We start from the raw sequence: 18,484 nt of genomic DNA, 5'->3' as shown, positions 1-18,484 counted from the left end.
CTCCTCTGTGGAGTTCTCTGCCGAAGCCAAAACCGAAATGTTATGGTGGAGGGAGAATATCATGTCATCTGTTAATGATGTGGACACTGATCATGGTGACCCAGATTTCATAATGTTCACTGATGCATCAAAGAAAGGCTGGGGTTGTTCGTGTAGTCAAGGTAGAACAGGTGGACTATGGAATCAACAGGAAGCACAGCAGCACATCAATATTCTGGAATTGAAAGCTGCACTGCTGTCTTTGCAAACCTTTGCTAGGGACAAAACTAACATTCATCTCAGGCTTATGATGGACAATGTTACAGCCATTGCATGTGTTGACAAAATGGGGTCCATTTCGGTAACATGCAATGCAGTTGCTAAGGAAATCTGGTCATTTTGCATTATGCGAGGCATTTGGGTTTCATCGGCATACATACCAGGGATAGAAAATGTAGAAGCAGATGAAGAATCTAGAGTACACAATCTAGATACAGAATGGGCCGTGAAGACTGACATTTTAACAAGTGCTCTGGATATTCTGGGTGCTAAACCAGAAATAGATTTGTTTGCATCAAGGATAAACTGTAAATTCCCTCAATATGTATCATTTAGACCAGATCCAGAAGCTGTAGCGGTGAATGCTTTCACTCTATCATGGTCTAATAAACGTTTTTATGCTTTTCCACCCTTTTGTGTTATTGCCAGCATGCTGCAAAAAATCAACAAAGAAAAAGCTACGGGAGTTGTAGTAGTTCCAGACTGGCCCAGTCAACCGTGGTATCCAAAACTGGCAAAGATGTTGATAAACAATCCGGTGCTTGTGTCAGCAAGGGAAAATCTGCTAGTCATGCCCTCAAATCTTCAGGAAAAACACAGACTGAGAAAGTCCTTAAGGTTGATCATTTGCGAAGTCTCAGGATCAGATATCGAATGTCAGGACTTTCGGCACAAGCTTCAAATATCATCTTTTCGTCATGGAGAGAGGGAACTAGGAAAGTTTACGCGTCCTATATCGCAAAATGGAAAAGCTATGCGTGCAGGAGAGGTATACATACCGTTTCGCCGACTGTGAATGATGCGATCAACTTTCTAGCAACACTGTTCAGGGCAGGACTTGGCTATAGTGCCATTTGTGCGGCCAGATCGGCTCTATCTTGTTACTTAGACATTGCAGGATGTCCTCAATTTGGTGAACACTGTTTAGTGAAACGGTTTGTGAAAGGTGTGTTTGAACTTCGACCCGCTTTTCCTAAATATGCGTCCACATGGAATGTGGATGTTGTGCTGGAGCATTTGGAATTGTACTATCCACATGAACAAATAACACTGAAGGAATTGTCATACAAACTTGTAATGCTTTTGGCACTGTTATCTGCGCAAAGATGCCAAACTCTTCACAGTCTGTCAGTGAATTCAATGCATCTTTCCAACTCAAAATGTGTGTTTTATTTGAATGTATTGCTAAAACATTCCCGCAAAGGAAAACACTTAGCACCGCTGGAATTTTTAGCCTTTCCACAGAACAAGGCTTTGTGTATTGTGTCTGTACTCAAAGAATATCTTCGAAGAACTAAGGAGTTTCGGGGATGCGAAGACAAACTGCTTTTGAGCTATCAAAAACCCTACAAACCCATCAGCAAGGACACCTTGGCTCGGTGGATGAGAGACGTTCTCACACGAGCTAATGTGGACACCCAAGTATTTGGTGCACACAGCACACGGGCAGCAAGTACGTCAGCTGCAGCATCACGGGGGGTCCCCATGGATGTTATCCTCAAAGCTGCAGGTTGGAGCAGCGAGTCCACGTTTTCACGTTTCTACCACAAAGCAGCGACCGTAAATTTGGGGCAGTCTCTGTTGGACTCATATTTCTGCAAGGCTTAGGGTGAGTTTCTATGTAATATAAAATTGTATTGGAGGTTGAGCAATATGTCACAAAGGCAATCTCTAAAAAATCATTAGAAATTGCCGTCTAGTCTGTGTACCGAGACTAAATTGAAAGGACAGACGAGGCTTACCTGGTAAGGTGAAGGCTGGACCTGATTTAGTAGAGGTACACAGACTGCGACGGCTGTTCTAATCCCACCCTTAAGTGAGACTGTAATTCCCTCCGCATTTGGGATAAAATTAGGGCACTAAATTATTTCAAAACATGTGTTTGACTTTGTAACATATTGTTATCTGAAAGGTGATTGGTTGCGCATGCGTCCTCTCTAATCATTAGAACAGCCGTCGCAGTCTGTGTACCTCTACTAAATCAGGTCCAGCCTTCACCTTACCAGGTAAGCCTCGTCTGTCCTTTCAAATAAAACACTGTTTAAACCAAAAAAACACATTTATTTTCTCTTCCCTTATCTCTCCCTCTCTCTGACTGACCTTTTTCTCGATGTAGAGGTAGTGTTCCACCTCCCGCTTGATGGCCAGTGCGCCAGGGTCCGCCACAATAAACTCGTTGAAGTTGCCATGCATGTCATCTTTCCACAGAAAGTTGTAGTAGCTGAAGTGGAACAGGTGTCGACTCACAAACCCGCTTAGCTCTGGAAACAACCATGAACAGAATTATTGAAACAACCATTCCCCACAAAATGATGCAGTAGTTCCTCTTGTCACTACAGCTTGAAAGAGGTTCTCTGCTTTGAGCTATATCTAGCTCGGTGGTCCGAAGACAACTGGGAAATTTGGAGAGCTGTCAGTGACATGGTCTGACTGCTGTGTTTTCTTGTTACGCTCTTGCTGTCATTCAGCAAAGCAATTTTTGAAAGGCTATTAACTTAGCCTAAACTCACCCCTGATATGTCTTCCATTGGTTTAAAAAAACAATTGAAAATGGCTAGAGCACATTTTAGCAGACTCTTACACAAATAAAATCCAATGTCATAGACACAGATCCCATATTTTATTGTTGACTTTTTCACCAGTTTGAATAAGGCATCAGCTATTTAATGAATAAACTATCCATGTATAGACAAAGATCTTAATCCAATGTGTCAAAATAATGTATCGAACAGACCTTCAATGACACAGGACAGTTGTGACTGCAGTTCCTGCACATTGCCGTCGCTGGACACACGGATGAAGAATGACTCCTCCCCGTCTTTCGTCAGCCAAACAATCTCTAAAACACAGCAACAAATTATTCATAATACAATTAAAGCCTTTGCTTACATTTAGTTATTACGTGGTTCAGCGGCTCACCTTGACGGTTAACGTATCGGGGCAAAGCCTTTACATGAATCAAATTTTGATCAATTTGCGTACAAAGTCACATTTGTATAGGTTTTTAGGACAAGCAAAACGGATGCTGCATCATGCAACTTTCTTTTTTGCCGAGATAGGCTACGACGAATGGTTTCATGTTTTTATAACCCCAACAATAATTCTCACTAACTTCTATCACTGCACAATAAACACAAAAGGTTTACCATTAAAAATATTCCTGCTCATGAATATGGTACCTAATACCTGCATGATCAACCTTCTGGCTATTAATTTGCAAGAATGAAATCCTTTCATGCCTAGCAGTGAGTGTTAAAAAACAAACAAACAACCTAACCTGCTTATTCTGTATTAACGATCTAAATTATGCATCCAGAGATATTGCAAGAATTTATTTTCGAATGCAAAATTTGCCACAATGGTTATAGAAGTTTGGGCAAATGTTGTTGTTGTTGTTGTATTAGGCAGTCCTTGGTGTCTCCATTCATCTCACAGTTTGTCAGTTTTGCTGAAATTTGTTTGAAATAATGTTAAGCCAATTCAGTGACTGCAAGCGCAAATCGACATCCCTGGCATTGTACTGTTATTGTTTTTGTATTTTTACTCTATCCATCCTTTTTTCCACCTTAGTGTAGATTACAGGGAGATCACAAGGGGACAATCTAGTCAAGGGGATAATCTAGTGTACTGACCGCTGGTGGCTTCCAGGATGGCATTGGCGACGTCCACTATCACCTTCTGACACACGTCCAATGTAGGCTCCACGATGATGTTGGGAATGCTGAACTTGATCTGGATCTCAAACCTGTTACACACACACACTCAGACACTTTTTCTTGCTTCTTTCGACAGCTAAGCTAGTGCATAAACTCGGCACAGACGAGGGCCCAACAGATGATCAGAGAAAATTAATGACCAGCAAGATTATTAGAACACATCTAGATTACTTCTTCTCAGCATAAAATACACGTACAGTGAAACCTCCCTTTTAAGATTCCCCGATTTAAGACTCCCTCCCCTTCAAGACCATGTTTTCTCAGATTTTCTGTTCATAACCTCTGTAAACGTACTCCCATTTTCAGACTTTCTCCTTTTCAGACCTGATTTTCTCTGATTTTTGAAGGTCTTAAAAAGGGGGTTCCACTGTAATCAGTTTCTTTCGTATTGAAGCATTGCAGCAATCGTTAAAAGTTGGATATTTACGGATGCAAAACCAATCCTCAAGCAGGTCAAAATATATTACCATTCAGCAAGCGCATGTGTGGCAGATCAAAATGGGAGGAAGAGAACGACAGAACTCACTGCAGGTAGGTTGGCTCCAGCGGCTTTGTCTCCAGAGACCAGGTTGCATCAGACAGGTTTGAGACATTGCTCACGGGCCGATCAGACTGCGCTGACATCAAGTGACTGCGAGCAGAGTCCAGACGACTGCCGCCACGGGGTGTGGGACTACTGGCCAAGCTGTCCATCATGCCGTCGTTGTAGCTGTTGGCCCCGTCGTTCTGCGGGGAGAAAGGGGAGAGGGCGCGGACAACTTCCCCCTGGCAGCCGGCTGCCTCTGACAGAGCGGCTAGGGAGCGAGAGGTGCAGCTGAGGACTGCTTCGTACACCTGGTCCTTGTAGTGGCCTGCAAAACGTTGAACAGATTTTTCTTCAACATCTTTCTGCTATATGTGTGTTAATATTTTGTCAAAGCATGAGTCTTCGTTTGTAGACTTTAAAGGGGCTTAACCTCTCAATTATTGGCTCATATCATGCCATTTATTCAGTAGTCTGCAGTTTGGAGGGTAATCATTTATTTGTTTGTGTCTCCAAATGTATGGTGATTTTCTTTTCAAAGCAGTCTTCTTTTACAGAAGATCTATCTCTCTGTCAATATCTTTCATTGATCAGTGGTCTGCAACAGATGTTGTAAGGGTTTTGGAAATACGTTTTTGTTCATTTAAAACCTGATTCTATAACTTCTAAAAACATTGCATCATCAGAGAGTCCCAATGCATGAACTTGCAAAATATAAAAACAAACCTATGAGTTCCATGACCAGTTCCTCTTCTCTCTTGGCCAGGTTTCTCTCCCTCTCCTTTTCGTCGTCATCGACAATCATCGTCATCTTCTTCTCTTTTGACATCTTGGCTGTGTCAGCCTGCAGCACACAGTTATCAGCGTCAGCATCATTGTGTACAGAGGAATGGTCTGAGAGCCATTTTTACTGTGTTTATTATGCATCTCTCTCTTCTTCTGCATTTCTTCTTTAAGATAAAGATGCACACTTGTGAATAGACTTCTTTGTTTAGAACTTAGTAATGTTGCCCTCATTAACTACTCTAGCAAAAAGGAACAAAAAGAGCATTGACGAAGAACAAACATGTTTTCTTCACCTCTCTGTACAAACCTTACTAAAATTTAATGCCAAAATATTTGACTGTGATCAGTCCACTCTGTTCAGCTTTGATTCCAAATTCTCATTTCCCGCTACTGTTAATTCCAACCTTTTTAGTTGCAAAAAGAGATATAATTACTTAGCAACAGTTCAGTTTTTAATGTGATATGCCTTATAGATTTCTTTTAACTCAAACCACTAGCTACACGTCAACACTCAAAGTAGTCTATTGGTTACGTACATTGTATCAACAAACAGACTGTGTGCACATTTAGCATTATATTTTAGTTCATTGCACCTGCTGTTAGTCTTCAAACAACAAAAATGAATACATAATTAAAAAACAGAAGCAACACAAATTAAAATAACTTCCTCAAACACTATTAATCTATTTTAGTCTTGTTCACCAGTTACGCTGTGAGGAAATAACTCCAACCTTGAAGGTCTTAGCCTACACAACCTATCAGTAGGAAACAAAATTACTGATGCAGTTAGTCTTCCTCTACTGAACCCTACAGAACATTTAATGCATATGTGTAGTCTTCAATGATATATATACGAGAGATAACACATTTGACAAGTGGGGTGGGGGTGGGGGCAGGCATCAGGATGAAAAAGGGTTGATGATGGCTGAGGTGCTAGGCATGGGGAAAGGGAGGGGAGGGGGGTGGGGGGGTGGGGGCAGGCATCAGGATGAAAAAGGGTTGATGATGGCTGAGGTGCTAGGCATGGGGAAAGGGAGGGGAGGGGGGTGGGGGGTGGGGGCAGGCATCAGGATGAAAAAGGGTTGATGATGGCTGAGGTGCTAGGCATGGGGAAAGGGAGGGGAGGGGGGTGGGGGGTGGGGGCAGGCATCAGGATGAAAAAGGGTTGATGATGGCTGAGGTGCTAGGCATGGGGAAAGGGAGGGGGGGGGGGGGGGGAGAAGGAATTGGAATGGGGTGAGATTAGGTCAGAGATATGGCATGCTTACTAATTACATGTTCTATGATTGCTATAAGCATTGCATATACAAATCGCATGCATTTACAGCAGGTAAAAATAAATCATACCAAGGACCACCAAGTTTCAGCCCTTATTGGCTGTGTTAGTGTGGTTGGGAATAGTGTTTGCTCTTTTAATACATCCATAATGGTTGTCATGCTTGGTCAAACCACATACGTGTGCCACGCTCTTTGCCTGATCTTGTTTTTGCTTTTGGCTTTTACTGCACTTAAACAATGAAACTCTTTCAAATTCCACAATGGAACTTTTACATCAACACAACTTTCAACGTTTGAAACGGGCCATCAAGGCTCACAAAAAATGAACCAAAATAACCCATTATCTTAAATCATGTTCACACTTTTTCATTCAAAACTGAAACAGGTTTGGAGGCGCGTGCAAAGACTGAACGCAAAGGATATCCTGAGGTTATCATGCATATTGCAGAACAAAGGACAGTAAGGATGCGTAACATTCACAAGATCGACAACAAACACGCATGACCCCTTATTAGGCATGCAGTGAGGCGAAACGGCAACTGAATACTGGTGCAAAGTTACAAGCCACTCTGTGACCAAAAAAATTCTGCAAAAGCATGAAGCATACAGATTTCGCGCCAAACTTGTCAGTCACTTTGTTCTTGGGATGGCGAAGTTTGGAGAGAATAGCCGATCTAGCATTCACCAGGCTGCGAAGCGAAATCGTGTACTCCTGAAATGAATTTTTAACCGAGAACATAGCTGGTTACAGGATCCTTTACGGCAAAGCTCCACACCTAGGCAAGCGATATGAGCAAAACCAGAGCACAGCTCCTTACAGCAAAGCTCAACACTCAAACTATCCAAGTCAAACCAGAGCATAGCTATCTACAGCAAAGCTATAATCACACCCAAACAAAAAATACAGGTATAGCAAGAGCGCAGCTGCTTAGAGCTTCAAAGTGTGACAAGCAAAAGGTTACTTGCCTTGCTGCGTTTGTGAGACTATAAAAGAAAGCGAGAGCAGGAAAAGTACAGTCAGTTTCAGTTTAAACAGACTGAGCTTCTTGGAGAGAACGATTTGTTATTCATTCTTACAAATTCTCAGATTCCAATGGGTCTAATTAGCAAACATAAGTCATATCTTTAAACATTTAAAAAAAAAAAAGAGAAAAATTCCAGCTGTATGCAAGAAACAAAAACTTCTTATTTCATGTCATCTGAGTCTAAGCTGTTTGAAATAATGGTGGTCAAGAAAACTGGATGAACATGCATTTCTGTGCTCCTGCATAACTGGTTTACCTGGCTTTACAAATTATAAACAGATCAATTCTGAAAAGATCACCTACTTAAAAACAACATCCAGAATCGATGCTGGCTGATTTCTGTTTAAAATAACATTTTGTTTAAAACTTGTAAAACCAGGTAGGTCTACTCTGTTCCCTAAATCAACCTCTGGAAATACATTAGATGGACAGTTGAAATGATTTGATTTTTTCAGGTTTTGATAAATCCAGCTGATAAGGGTATTGAGTGCTTTTCCATTAGTAGCTGTAACTATGAAGAGAGTGTTTGATACTTGCTGCAATTTAAAAAGCATTCACAAAATGTGACATCTATGTGAGAACGCACGTCGAACAATGATTTTAAGAAAGAAAGGATGATAACGGCCACAAACATGTTCAAAGACATGTCCAGAAAGCAGTGCAGTAAGCAAGGAAAGTTTAGCGAAGGATAAAATAAACCCTTCCAAGAGCAAAATATGTTACCCGATATACTGACAGACTTATCACATAAAGTTCCATTTAACAATGGTTGCAATAACTCTAACTGTAGTGTAACATGCAAATGTGCGTGTTTGAACCATATTCATTTATTGTTTATTGAGAGTTCAACAACAATACTTGAATGCAAGAAAGAAAACAAATGAAAATGAACCAAACATCACTGATTGCATGCACTGTTTTTGAGCATTCATGATTTACTGATGCAGTGATTGTTGCAAAAAGTGGTGTCAATAATTTTCAAGTAACGTGTGAATTTTGAACAAAACAATCAAGTAAACCTGTCACTCCCGTACGCTGTAGATTAAACAAGATTCAAAATGAGACACTTCTTTTGCAATAATATCATACAGCTATTCATATTAAAGAAATAAAACATCCATATAATAGATTCAAAAATCAATACAAGAGAACCATCGAGGAAAGATCTTCCCATTCTTGAGTAAGACAGACTTCTAAAGTAATTTCAAATCCCTCACTTTTGCAGATCATGTAGTTCAGAAAATGAAGCACATGAAAGAACCATCACCAAGAATGAATCTAAGATCATACACAGAAATTGACATTATGAGAAGAAACACCTCTATAAAGAAAAAAATTGCATTGCAGAGAAAGCTCAAGTAAGGGAACAATAGTTTTCGCATTGCAATGAAAGCTCAAGTAAACAAAACGATAGCTTTCGAATTGCAATGAAAGCTAAAGTAAAAGTACAATAGCTTTCGCATTGCAATGAAAGCTCAAGTAAGAAAACGATAGCTACTGCATTGCAATGAAAGCTCAAAAAGGAGAACAATACCTTTCTGATGGTGAGAAGATTGGCGACGCTCTGCAACCCCTCCAGCACAGTGGACACATAGTCTTTGAGTTGTTCTGATCTTTCCTCAACATTCTCCATCATCATCTCCCGAAATTCCTCTGGAGGCTGCAAATAAAATGAAGTTGTAAACATTGTGATTGTGATATTGACCGAGCTTCATGTTAATTTCCTGTGAAGGACAATGTATTGTCATTGTTATTTCACCAGTGACATAGTTGCTCACTTCACACAGACACTCACCAAGCAGTTCAGTGACTCAGCCCGTCTTTTACCAAACTAAGCTTTCTCCTCTGTGTGTGGGCTACAACTTCCATACACACTTGAATTTCCTGAATACGCAGAATCTTACGTCTATCCTCATAATTTTCTACCCTGCTATTGTGGCAGCCAGACTCCATTTTCAGGGATTACCAATCCAGTCATTAAGACATTCATTCAGCCACACGATTCCTACCCAGGTTTTGGAGAAGGCCAGCTCGAAGTCGTAGAGAGAGAAGTTGGAGATGGTGTGAATCATGCCGGAGACCTTGGTTTCCATCAGCATCTTGACCTGCTCCCCGAGACGCTTCAGCTTGTCCGTGGCTGTGTGAATCTGATGCAGGAAAGCGTCTGGAACACAGTGAGAAAACTGTGAAGGAGATGTGAGGCATGTCATACAAATTCTGAAGAGTTATATTACCAAGAAGAAAGTGGTAATCTGTATAAAGCTCAACAAATCCAAGTTGCTCTTCATGATTATAAACCAATGTTTATGCTGTCACCCCATTCCAATGCTCATTGTGTCAGCACACCTCAATACATTCTCATAATACTTTAAGCACTTAGCAATCATCAATATTCACATTGTCAGGTTACCTAAATAGACAGATTCCGGAAATAACTTGATTTTTATCTTGAATTTTCATTGGTTTTGGTTAAGTTGCCCTTCAGTGCAAACACCGAGTCAAACAACACGTGACTTCTCCACACATGGTTGCTCCATCTGTGGACTGAGGGACGCGATCACATCTGCAATGCCGATTGTCAGCTCCGATATGTGTACTTTTGAACGAAAAGAGCATTATAATTAATGAGCAGACAGTGCAGAAAACACAGACCAGAGCTAATCCTCACTGGGATGTCAGTTGTTTGTATGATTTCACTGGCACAGATCGTTGCTGCACGCAGGGACACCCCATTCGCTAGATATTGGCCTACAATGTCACATGTGGCTTGACTCAGTGTTTCTATGGAGAAGCAAGAAAAAAACAAGGGAAAGCAACTCTTCCACAATCCATAACAAGAAGGGCAAAGCCCATACGACTCACATGCTTGACCTTCTGCTTTACACATTTTACCTACCAAAATACATGTGACCTTGACCCAAGGTCAAGGTCATCCAAGGTCATGCAACACAAAGCTGTTAATTCAAGACATAGGAAGTACAATGGTGCTTATTGGCTCTTTCTACCATGAGATATGGTCACTTTTAGTGGTTCACTACCTTATTTTGGTCACATTTCATAAGGGTCAAAGTGACCTTGACCTTGATCATATGGGACCAAATGTGTCTCATGATGAAAGCATAACATGTGCCCCACATAATTTTTAAGTTTGAAACAGTTATCTTCCCTAGTTCAGGGTCAAGGTCACTTCAAAATATGTATACAATCCAACTTTGAAGAGCTCCTGTGACCTTGACCTTGAAGCAAGGTAAACCAAACTGGCATCAAAAGATGGGGCTTACTTTGCCCTATATATCATATATAGGTGAGGTATTCAATCTCAAAAACTTCAGAGAAAATGGGAAAAATGGGAAAAATAGCTGTTTTTTAGACAACATTTATGGCCCCTGCGACCTTGACCTTGAAGCAAGGTCAAGATGCTATGTATGTTTTTTTGGACCTTGTCATCATACACCATCTTGCCAAATTTGGTACTGATAGACTGAATAGTGTCCAAGAAATATTCAACGTTAAAGTTTTCCGGACGGCCGGACGGCCGGCCGGCCGGCCGGACGGACGGACGGACGGACGGACGGACGACTCGGGTGAGTACATAGACTCACTTTTGCTTCGCATGTGAGTCAAAAACTTGACAGGGTTGTTTCCGAACCTTGTCTATTCATGAATGTTCATGCTGTCACTGTTAGCAGACACTCACCAATGTTCATGCTGTCACTGTTAGCAGACACTCACCAATGTTCATGCTGTCACTGTCGGCAGACACTCACCAATGTTCATGCTGTCACTGTCAGCAGACACTCACCAATGTTCATGCTGTCACTGTCAGCAGACACTCACCAATGTTCATGCTGTCACTGTCGGCAGACACTCACCAATGTTCATGCTGTCACTGTTAGCAGACACTCACCAATGTTCATGCTGTCACTGTCGGCAGACACTCACCAATGTTCATGCTGTCACTGTCAGCAGACACTCACCAATGTTCATGCTGTCACTGTCAGCAGACACTCACCAATGTTCATGCTGTCACTGTCAGCAGACACTCACCAATGTTCATGCTGTCACTGTCAGCAGACACTCACCAATGTTCATGCTGTCACTGTCAGCAGACACTCACCAATGTTCATGCTGTCACTGTCAGCAGACACTCACCAATGTTCATGCTGTCACTGTCAGCAGACACTCACCAATGTTCATGCTGTCACTGTCGGCAGACACTCACCAATGTTCATGCTGTCACTGTCAGCAGACACTCACCAATGTTCATGTCATTAGCACACATGCCAGCAATCTTCACAAATATTCAAGCCGTAAGCATACTGTCACCAAAGCTCATACCATCAGCAAAGTTGAGGCCATCAGTATCACCCTTCACACTCACCAATGTTCATGCTGTTCCAGGCCAGCGTGCTGAGTCCAGGCTGAAGCTGTTGCTGTACGTGGTCAATGTGTGGCTGGAAGAGCTGCTGCAGGGCAGGGGGCACCTGCTTGCACACCTGGCGGTAGTCAGACAGCACCAGCTCCAGGTGGGCGCGGTACTTCTTGAAGCGCCCCTCCTGCTCCAGCACTGACTGCGCGGAGTCTGGAATGGCGATGTCCAGCCTGGTCAGCCACTTGGCCTCGTGGATCAGCTCCAGCACTCTGGACAACGTCATGAACACGAATTAGATAACAAAACTTCATACTCAGTGAAAACCGCACAGATTTTCTGGTATCATCTGATACTTCTTCCTTGACACACCTCGAAGGCTAGAAAAAGACATCTTTTTTTAATCCTTTTATAGCACATCATACTAAGTGTTTATTGTTTCCCTCAACGCTTAATTAAACTCTCATAAATATGTTGTATTGTATGCCTTGTAAATCCTATGTCACACTATAGTAGTTAATAAAATTACATTCCACCTCGAAAGTCAGTCATCCGTCATGCTCCCCTTACTTGTAAAGATTAATTTTTTGCTGAAACCTTCAATGTCATACAATGTCTCTGCCTTCAGTGTTTGCCATTTTGTCACCTCACACATCAGCAACCAAAATTATAGCAAAAAATCTTCCACTCCAATTTTTGTGATGAGTTCTTCTGTAAAGATGACACCACAGAAAGAAAAAGTTGTAAAAAGAGCTGTAAGTTTATAGCCTCTAACCTTTCATCAGCGTTGACGACAACCTCTCTGGTCTCTGGGTTATGCACAAAGAGCGTCGCACGGAGACCTGCACGGGCCTGTTCAATGCGGTTCTTCCACTGAGTGAACCACAGGCTCTCAAATGTGACCAGCGCGGTGGCCAGGCGGTTGTAGATACGCACGATGCGTCCAAAGTCGGTCAGCTGCGTGATGGCTTTGTTGTCGCGGAAGATCTTCATTGGGTCCTCGATACGTTTGAGAAGCTGGCGAGACCAGTAGATGGCCCCGGCTACTGGGGGAGCGTTTCGCACAGTCTGAGGGTTTTCCTGTGTGTCCACAAGAAAGATATGATTAGAAAGATTGAAAATCTTACTCCTGAAAAATTAATAGCAGAATACCAAGAAACACTGCTCTGATAACACACATGCTTCTATTTTTGTTATTATATCAAGAGGGAGGATAATCAGGTATTCATCACTCCTGCAAACAGCCATATGTCTTAACTAAACCCACTGCCTACATGCTGGATCTGATGAAGATTTTTTATTTTCCACACAGTTAAGCGTCAAGTAGAAGGGAAACCACTACTTCTTACCTGTTCAATTAATGTGTTTGTACCTAAACTTTCACTAGACTGCAATATAACCAGAAATGGTGTGTAGTTTGTGCTTATTCCTTCTCATCTCTAGAACTTCAGATAAGTCATACAAGCTTTTTTTTTTATTCTCCAGTGTATTTTTATTTGTATTGCATTATTAGAAATAGCTGTAGAATATGTTGTCTTACTGCTAATACGCAAAACATCTAATGCAACAATGAACTACTAATCCGTTACCTTGTGGCGCTCATAGATCTGTTGCACCTCCTCCAGATCTGCTTCGTACCAGTTGAAGATCTCCACGTACTTTTCCGCGATGGTGCTGCGGATACCATGGCGGGTTTGGATGGGGCCGTACCTGAAATAGCCATTGAGCCTCATTACCACTCAAACTAAAAAAAATAAATAAATAAATAAATAAATAAATAAAAAAGCAACACAAAACAAACCTGAAGTACAGAGAGGAAGATAAAGAAAAGGGTGGGAGAAAAGAACGAAATACAGACAGACAAGACAGAGAAGTAGAACAAAACAGACATTTCTTTTTTGTTTTAAATCAAATTTACTTATTTTAACTTTTTCTCTAAAGAAATGCTCATGTGTTGAGTGTTTGTGATATGTCTGATGCTGTTGTAATGTCTCCTCAGTTTTGCTCATTTTTCTATGGCAATACATTATAATTAACGTTGTTGAAAGGAAGCATTTTTGTCAGTTTTCTTTAAAGATGATGGAACGACTGAGAGGTCAATTTTCATGCCACAGAGCTCAAGAGCATGCAACATCAAATTTGACAAAAAATGTTGGCGTTCAGTAACAGCAAAGGAAAGGTTCATGAAAGTGTGAGGCACACCTGCGATGTGAGACCCCTCTGAAGAGTGGACACCTCCCACGAAAGAATACCTTCTGGAGTCCCTTTGTCTATTATCTTGACTAAAATATACCTGTTATGACAGGTCACCTGCAATGTAGGGGCACTTCTGTCCTTTCATCACAGGTATCACTGTACAAACATATCACAAGCTGACTCACTTGGTGATGGCATCCAGCCCGTGCTGTGTCTTCATCTTGCGCACAAAGATGGCATGCAGGTAGGCAGCCAGGAAGGCCTCCAGCTCTTGAACGATGTCCCGAAAGGCTGTGTAGTGGTGCTCAAACCTGGCCTTGTCCTGCACAAACGTAATGTTCACAAGAATGAGAGATGTTTGCATGCGGTCAGCTGCCCTGTAAACTTACTATGAATTGTCCGGGGGCATCTGTTTTAGTTTTTTTCAACTAGGACCTACATTGACAAACCTACAATTCAACTGGGCATAATCTTTATAATTACGACTTGGTGAGATCCAACTCCATAATAAAATCAATCGCAAGACATTTTCTCTTCTTTAAGTGTGTGAAATCACTGCCTAACAGCTCATACCAGACCTTGCTGAAAATATCATCTAAAAATGCATCAACAAACTCCCTAAGTACAGGTAAATAAAGCACAGTCAGGCCTACCTTTGACTCAACATCCAGCATGGTCTTGGTGGTCACGTTGCTACGCATGCAGTTGTTCATGTGGTGCACGTGCTGTTCCACAATGGTGGTCAGGTTGGGCCCTTCTTCTTCCTCCTCAATGGGGTAGTACTTCCCTGGTGACACAAAGACATTTGCTGTGTTAGGCCTTCAGTGTATACAGCTGCCTTAATGGCAGTGTTTGTAGACTTTTTAGAATGGGTATTTTGACCGAGCTCTAGACTTTTTACCTCTCGCATTCTCTCTCTTCTTCTCTCTTTGTGAACCTGAACTGTTGTCTCGCTTGCTGTTGTTCAACTGGTAAAATCTCAGCATATATTACCAACTCTTGGACAAACATGGCTGTTACGTAAGCTATTCTCTTTCCCCACAACTTACATGATAAGGTATCATTACTGTACTACAGTCGAGATCGCTTTACACGAAATGAAAGGGACCAATATTTTTTTTCGAGTTAACGTTTTTTCGCGATAACGAAAATGATCAAACTATTTTGAAATCGGTTTACTTGCAGCGATGTTCGCGAAACTCGTTTGAACTGCTGACGCGATTCGGTTTCAGCTTTCGGTTTGAACGGAAGTACTCTTTTGTGTAAGAATACAGCCCGCGTCTTGTTGTTGTTAACTTCGCAGGAGTCTGACTTTCGGGTCGCTTTATTTCTCTGACAGCGAATAAAAGGCTCTATTTCCAAAGGAAGCCGCTTTTTTCCGTGTTTTGATGGGCCAATGAAGTGATGAAATGATTAAAGCATAGAAGATACTCGTTTTAAGTATAAACGCTTCAACAGAGTTGATCGGTGCTGACCAACCGAACAAACGCGCATAAGCCTAGAGTGTTTTCGGAAGTGAACACTTCTCGCTTTGGAAGCTACAAGTTGAACAAAACAGTTGCTTGGTGGTGCAAGAGGCCGAGAATTGGCTTCGTGTAAACGTTTTTTGCGTGAGTCTCAGATCGTTTTATTTCACGTTATGATGGTTTTTTTAGTAGGGTTTATGAAGGGAATGATTGGGACTGACAACACGTTTTGTGTAATGGGTTTTTTCGGCTTATCGTTTTTTGTGTTAAATGATCTCGACTGTATATGTATTATCAACGTACATGTACATGTTGTAAAAAAAAGTAAGGACAAGTGTTACCACTAGGCTCATACCTAAAACCTCCTTGATCATGTAAGTATGTATTCAAGATTAATCAACCGAACAATCAATCAGCCAGTCATTCTGTCAATCAATCAATCCTTCTCTTTTTCTTTAGTCCCTCTATTATTTTCTCTCTCTTTCTCCCCACATACGTATATAGGTGTGCATGCATGCTTGTGTGTGTGTGTGTGTGCGTATGTGTGTGTTTGTAAGTGTGTCTCTTACTGAGAAGCTGCAGATGGTCTTCAGTGAGTCCCAGCTTGACGGCCAAGACCTCATACACCTCATCACCCTGTCTGTGGGCGGGCGAGGCCTCTTCCTTGTCCTCCAGTGACTCCACACCGTCCGTGTCCACGTCCTTGCTGTCCTCCTCAGCGATGGCGCGAAGCGTGCGATCAGGGGAAGGGTTGGTGACTGTCACTATGGGGTCGTCTTCATCGTCATCTGTGTAAATAATGCATACACTGATTATTTCCACCTGGAAAAATTCTTAACAGTAGTCACTTTATGTACAAAGAAATAAAAACAAAAACGATGTTGACAAACAAAAGAATTCTGTATTCACCAATACAAGAACAGCCCATACAATAGTTTTGTATGTGCTAATCTTGTATTGGTGAGTACAGATTTAGTTTTGTATGTGCTGTTCTTGTGTGTGTGTGTGTGTGTGTGTGTGTGTGTGTGTGTGTGTGTGTGTGTGTGTGTGTGTGCGTGTGCGTTAATTTGTGTGTGTGTGTATGTGTTTGTGCGTGCATGTGTGTGTGTGTGAGTGTGTGCATGTATACATGCAAGCGTGCGGTCACCTTCAACCACAAAGGACAAGCAACATGTGTGTGTAAATGATTGTATTGACAGTGCATCTATGCACTGACCTTGTAAAGTTTTGATTGCTGTACAAAATCTTGATCATAAATAATCCTCTACAAATGACTAAACTGTTAGTCCATCTAGAGTCACTCACCCATCAGGTCAATGTCTTTTGGCTTTCTGTATTTGGCGTACTCATCCTGGTCAGACCCATCGTCGATGACCATATCCTCTTTACGGGGACGCGGAATGCCAATCAGACTCTTGGTCAGCCTGTACAAAATAGTGTCAAACGTGAGTTTGGTAAAGCAGAACTAAATCAGAAGTATATTGTCGATAATATGGAGGTCAAATACCAGTTGACAACTATTTTCTTTTCTGCATCCTGCACTCACCAGTTATATAGCACCACATTTTATGAAGTCTTCACTGTGAATACATAGCTTTCTGTGATATTCCTCTCACAAAGTATGTACACTGATTTGATTTGATTTTAACTTAGACTCTCTCTCTCTTAAAGAAGCTAATACTTTTTAGGCTTCCAACCCTTTTAAAACAGGTGGACTGCTAAACTTAAAAGCTACAGAAACATAAGGTAAATCATCATGTCCTACCCCTATCCAAAATGTCAGGTGTACATGTTTTTAACTCTAATGACACAGCAACATTTTAAGTGTGCATAATAGTCAAAGATTGTGAGAAACGTTTGACTTATTGGTAACTTGCATAATCAGGAAGATAGCTGAGGACTGGTGACAGCAATAAAAGACTTTGCTACAACCATTTTAAAATGAGTAGTAGAAGAGGCACAGGCACCTTACATTTCCCTGGCTAAGCATTTTACCAACATGTACTTGGACAATATATTCATTAATCTAGCAATACAGATACGACACTTGGTACTTATTTGCTGTACTGTGCCGTGGTGTAAATAAACTCTAGCACCTGTTTAATATCACTGCTTGTGTCACACCCTTGTTTAGTTTTGAAGACAAATAATGTGACTTCCACTAACTCCTTCAGCTTTAATCTAATAGAATTAAGTTAAAAAAACGAAGAATTCTGTACTTGACAGCTCACATATAATACTAAATCAAATGTTTGCCTATGGAGGCTTCTTCAGGACTAACAGTAACAACAACAAAAAAACAGAGGGAAACATTATTCATTAAGCAAGAGCTAGAACAGTCAAACACTTGGTACTGACTTGTTGTACTGGGCCATGGTGTTGATCACCTCCAGCAGTTGTCGAATGCGACCGCAGAACACATCCATGTGAGCCATAATGGCGTCCTCATCCGTAATGGGCACTCCGTGGCCTGCAGCGTCTCCTCGTTTGGAGGGCGAGGTCACGGCCGTCACACGAGATGAGTTGCTGGCGCCTGTCATGCTTCTTGCTCTGAGCAAAGGAGAAAGGAATTTTTCAGGTGTCTAAGTTTTGTGAGTTATCTCGTTCAGCCTTTAATGAAACAACCGTGCAAAGTGACTATAACTGCAATTTGTTTTTGTCATTTGAACAAAACAATCAGTGTGCAAAAAATAAGCAGTGAACAAGTAAATTTGGAGAAAAAAGAGAAAAGAAATATGCGCAAAGATCATAAAAGCAACAAAAATTGAGATGTCAGAAGAGAACTTGTACGCACAAACCAGAACACACAAACACGCATGCACACACACACACACACAAACAAATAGCAATGAAACTGATTCCCAAAA

At 41.5% G+C, this 18,484-nt stretch overlaps 1 protein-coding gene across 9 annotated transcripts in view; it reads right to left on the bottom strand.

Moving 5' to 3' along the window:
- The window catches only part of LOC138962452 (uncharacterized), a 172,530-nt gene that overhangs the window by 137,387 nt on the left and 16,659 nt on the right, over positions 1 to 18,484 (bottom strand). For all 9 annotated transcript variants that reach the window (XM_070334266.1, XM_070334269.1, XM_070334272.1 and 6 more), the window contains exons 8-22: positions 17,976 to 18,167; positions 16,923 to 17,041; positions 16,187 to 16,405; positions 14,805 to 14,938; positions 14,337 to 14,473; positions 13,545 to 13,665; positions 12,731 to 13,035; positions 11,968 to 12,227; positions 9,596 to 9,750; positions 9,121 to 9,246; positions 5,224 to 5,341; positions 4,501 to 4,825; positions 3,891 to 4,003; positions 2,993 to 3,097; positions 2,359 to 2,519 (exon numbers count right to left, since the gene is read on the bottom strand). In XM_070334266.1, the coding sequence (XP_070190367.1) occupies positions 2,359 to 2,519; positions 2,993 to 3,097; positions 3,891 to 4,003; positions 4,501 to 4,825; positions 5,224 to 5,341; positions 9,121 to 9,246; positions 9,596 to 9,750; positions 11,968 to 12,227; positions 12,731 to 13,035; positions 13,545 to 13,665; positions 14,337 to 14,473; positions 14,805 to 14,938; positions 16,187 to 16,405; positions 16,923 to 17,041; positions 17,976 to 18,167 (2,590 nt within the window). The remainder of the gene's footprint in view (positions 1 to 2,358; positions 2,520 to 2,992; positions 3,098 to 3,890; positions 4,004 to 4,500; positions 4,826 to 5,223; positions 5,342 to 9,120; positions 9,247 to 9,595; positions 9,751 to 11,967; positions 12,228 to 12,730; positions 13,036 to 13,544; positions 13,666 to 14,336; positions 14,474 to 14,804; positions 14,939 to 16,186; positions 16,406 to 16,922; positions 17,042 to 17,975; positions 18,168 to 18,484) is intronic.

This window comes from Littorina saxatilis, linkage group LG3 (genome assembly GCF_037325665.1).
Source record: "Littorina saxatilis isolate snail1 linkage group LG3, US_GU_Lsax_2.0, whole genome shotgun sequence".
NCBI classification, from domain to species: Eukaryota; Metazoa; Mollusca; class Gastropoda; order Littorinimorpha; family Littorinidae; genus Littorina; species Littorina saxatilis.
Note: the sequence above shows the minus strand (reverse complement) of the source record. Positions and strands in the feature narration are given on the sequence as shown.